Genomic DNA, 4,408 nt, shown 5'->3' on the forward strand with positions numbered 1-4,408 from the left:
AGCTTATTTCAGCTTAGCTCATTTTCACATCATTTAATAGTGCTATATGCACAATCTGTTCCACCTATCTCAGTGATATTGTGGACAAAATATATTATATATTCTTTTGTGTTGTATGTTGTATGTCATGTACTGTTGATTATCTACTGTTTTATATTTAGTCACATTAAAAGTTAAGTTTTAGTATCACTAGTCTTACTACCGATACAACAATTGAGACATAGAGTCTTCTTTTCTTTCTCTACACATTTACATACCCAGCTGGAACTAGGGAAGGTATTTACTTACTGTACATACAACACATGCACTATTGCAGACACCTATCAGTTTGAAGTAACTGTGTGTAGCCCTAGGTGTTTTTTAATGTCAACCTTACTGCTGAATAAAGAGCCAGGATAGTGTCCCGTGTTCAGTAAAAGCACTTTCACCAGGGAGGCAGCAAAGATTACCAAAGAAGAATAGATAGAGCAAAATCAATGACAGTTATATATTATTGGGTCCAGGAGCTAAAATTAGTTCTAGTGAACCACCTTGTCCTTGGTGTGAGGACACTGTTTGATGTAATTACAGTACAGTTAGTTCCTACTGCCTTTAAATATGTATAACTGAATGATCATATAATGTAATGGTGTATACTGTAGCTTTAACTCTCAAATTGTAAATGTAAGACATTGCTAGGATCTGCAGTTAAGCAGATCATATTGCTTGGAGTTCCAGCCTTTGTTACTACTGAGGCACTGCACTAATTATTGCCTGTCTGTGTGCAGTGTCAGGTGCACTAATTGATTCTCCTGTCTGGACAAAGTCCAGGTGCACAGTAGTCTGTCTTTAAGGGAGACTTGCTTTGATTGGACTCTGGGCCTGATTCAGACCCGGACGCAATTTGCGGACAGTCGTTCCAAAAAAGGCGCCGGCTATTTAAATTGAGCGCTCGCTCTTTGCGGTTTGATGACGCCTCTATATCTGAGCGAGCGAATGAAAAATGCGCTCGCTATTTTGTAAAGACGCCCCTTTGCCGTTCGCATCACACATCATATCCGGTATTTATTAGATTAATCGGGTACATCGAAAGGCATCTGAACTGCTCGCAGTGCGGGTGGTAGCTTTTTCCTACCGCTATCACTGCGAGCAGTTCAGGCTAAAAGATAACCAAGTGACGTGGTCGATGACACTCCTTTACTAATTATGCACTCCCATTAAACGCCCTTTTGACCGTTTGGCACGCCTGCGTTCGGATCTCCACTCCCCCGTTTTCAAGCACCTTCCCCTGTTACCACTCACAAACAGTACATTCTGTAAATCAAATTAGCAGCCCTTCGCTGTTTTCACAAGTGCACGATTTCCGACTGCAAAAACTGGTTTACGCATGCACATTACGACCTATACGCATGCGCAGCTGTGCGAACATCGCTCAGAGCGAACGAGCGGCCACTTCCAAGTGGCTCTGAATCAGGCCCTCTGTCTCTGTTAAATTCCAGTCAGCCCAGCACTCCATACTGGTGATAGAAGTTTTTTTGTACTTCCAGTTCCTGTCTCCTGCATGTCAGTTGAGTTCCTGAATCAGTCTAGCTGTGTTTCGTGTGTGCCATTTATTCTGTACAGGCGGCTCCACCTGCATCTCATCCACATGTGCTGCTTGTACCATCTGGGCGCAATGGAGCGCTTCCTACCGAAGAAGCATCTGTCACCATCCGGTGGCTTCTATCAACCCGGCGGTGCTGGTAGCAGCTCTGCTTTCCAGGTGAACAACTTAGCACACCGTTGCCATTGTCATCTCGGTGGTGCTGGTAGCAGCTCTGCATTCCAGGTGTGCAACTTAGCACACTGTCGTCAGTGTCATCCCGGCAGCACTGGTAGCAACTCTGCATTCCAGGTGCGTTATTAAGCACACCGTCACCAATATCATCCTGGTCGGCACTGGTAGCAGCCTCACATTCTTATTGCATACCTCACCTTAGTCTCATCAGCCCAAAGGCTGCAACGGTTCTAGGGCCCCAGGTCACTATCAGCCCTCAAGGCTGCTTCAACAGCCCAAAGGCTGCTTCACACCATCAGTCCCTTGGCGACGACTATAAAGGCCACAATCAGCCTCCAAGCCTGCACCAACAGCCCCAAGGCTGCTTCACATCACCAGTTCCTTGCCCATGACTATAAATGCCACAACCAGCCCTCAAGGCTGCTCCTACAGCCCACAGGCTGCATCTCATATTCTACACTTGGCCACAACTAGTCAACTGGCAGCAGTCCTCTGACAACTCTTGTCTGTTTAACCATCAATCCATAACAGAAATAAGTGCTTTTGTGTTAATTCCATATATATATATATATATATATATATATACATACACACAGTATTTTTAATAATTTAGTCATAAATCATACAATTAAAAGACTGTCATGGTGACTATACTGTATATCAAAACTTTGACTGGCATATGTTTTTAACAAATCTGGTATATAAAGTTAATGACCTGTATTTCATGTACTGTAGCTTGAAATTATGATTTTGCATGCATAGTATATCTTAATGAGACGTCATTGTGTACCATTATTCTTCCATAACAATTCACATTGTCAGATGTTTAATAATGATAATAGTGAGAAGATGATTACTGTAACTTGTGGAGAGGGACCAAGCTGATCTAAAGAGTATCTTGTTATCCATTTGACAATTCATAATGTTTGTTACTTTATAGGCATTTTAGCTGCTATAATATAGTGAATATATATATATATATATATACACAAAGTACAATGAAGGTGATTTCTCTTTCAATTTTTACAATTAAAAAGTGACATTAATTAGCAAAATATTTAATAACACATAACTGAGAATTTTTTATTTTATTTTAAAGAATGCCTTGGAAAAATAACACACTTATAAAGGAATTTATTCTTCTTGGACTTTCCAGTGATCCCAGGACACAAGTTATTCTATTCTATGTCTTCCTGATTGTGTATATGATCACATTAATTGGAAACATCTCCATCATAACACTAATCCTGACAGATGCCAACCTTCATACACCGATGTATATCTTCCTTGGCAACCTCTCATTTCTGGATCTCTGCTATTCAACTTCCACTGCTCCGAGGATGCTGAAAGATTTGATGTCAGTAAAGAAAACTATCTCTTATGCTGAATGTTCAGCACAAATGTTTATTTCTCTGTCATTGGGGCAATCAGAGTGTATTCTGCTTGCTATTATGGCTTATGACCGTTATGTAGCTATATGTTATCCATTACATTACACTACAATCATGAGTAAAATGGTTTGTGTGAGATTAGCCATGGGTACATGGGTATGTGGTTATATTTTATCTACTTCACTTGTTACTCTTACACTTAATGTAAATCGATGTGACAATAATGAAATTAATAATTTTGTATGTGAGGTGCCAGAATTATTATCACTGAGTTGTGAAAATATTTTGGTTATTGAATTTGTCATTTTTGTTGTTAGTGTGATTATTCTCATAGCACCAGTCACATTTATTGTAGTATCTTATTTTCAAATAATTTTAAGCATTTTGAAAATTAAATCTGCAGCTGGGCAGCGGAAAGCTTTCTCCACCTGTGGGTCTCACATGATGGTTGTGACAATGTTTTATGGCTCAGCTATGGCTGCCTACATGAAACCTAGGTCAAGCTCTCTAGCAGGAACAGACAAATTTATTGCTATATTTTATGGAATTATTACACCAATGCTGAATCCTTTGATTTATTCTCTTAGGAATAATGATGTAAAAGCAGCCTTTTTTAAATTAAAAATTAGAAAGGGATTAAACTAGTTTAAATGTAGGGGTTAAATTGATGACTGTGTTAAGTAGAGATGAGTGAGTCTATTGTAGGTATAATGTAGACATTTGTTTTTATTTATCCTAATTCATTTTTACCATAAGGAAAGCTATGGTATATGAGAGATTTGCACAGCACCATGTCTTGGGTTTGAATTAAAAAAACATCTTTGTTTTTTGGTGTTTTCAAACCACTATGATTTTGGTTTTGATGCAGGTTTTTTTTATTTAATTTAAAATGTAAAGAAAAAAAATGTTATGTCATTTGGAGCTGTTTTTGTTCCTATATTAATTCGTATACTGTATCTTTAACATTAATTTTGATTCATTTACAATTTATATTTTAATCACCTCCTCACAATTGTCAATATCACTAGATTAGTACTTTTTCAAAATCTACCGGTCAAGCAAATCATATGGGAAGGCAATGTAAGAAAAGGAGATCCCAATCCTAGCAATATTTGACAAATTTAATAACATAAGCTCTTAAAATAAATATTAAGGTAAAAGTTACTGATGAATATGGTGATATGCTACAAGATAATAAAAATAGATAAAATATCCCATACACCACTCACAGTGACAAGGCCAGGCTCAGATAATGGCCACT

The 4,408-nt window shown here is 38.3% G+C and overlaps 1 protein-coding gene across 1 annotated transcript; it reads left to right on the forward strand.

The window, feature by feature from the left end:
* The first annotated feature begins 2,856 nt into the window (after positions 1 to 2,856).
* Positions 2,857 to 3,792, forward strand: LOC148512003 (putative olfactory receptor 2B3). The gene has a single exon (XM_088482390.1). The coding sequence runs from the start codon at positions 2,857 to 2,859 to the stop codon at positions 3,790 to 3,792; it is 936 nt and encodes a 311-aa protein (XP_088338516.1).
* Positions 3,793 to 4,408: the final 616 nt, after the last annotated feature.

The sequence above is a fragment of the Taudactylus pleione genome, unplaced genomic scaffold (assembly GCF_031769625.1).
Source record: "Taudactylus pleione unplaced genomic scaffold, aTauple2 ptg000286l, whole genome shotgun sequence".
NCBI classification, from domain to species: domain Eukaryota; kingdom Metazoa; phylum Chordata; class Amphibia; order Anura; family Myobatrachidae; genus Taudactylus; species Taudactylus pleione.

Excerpts from the sequence above, each read along its gene's own strand:
- LOC148512003 (XM_088482390.1), top strand. The coding sequence starts at position 2,857 with ATGCCTTGGAAAAATAACACACTTATAAAGGAATTTATTCTTCTTGGA.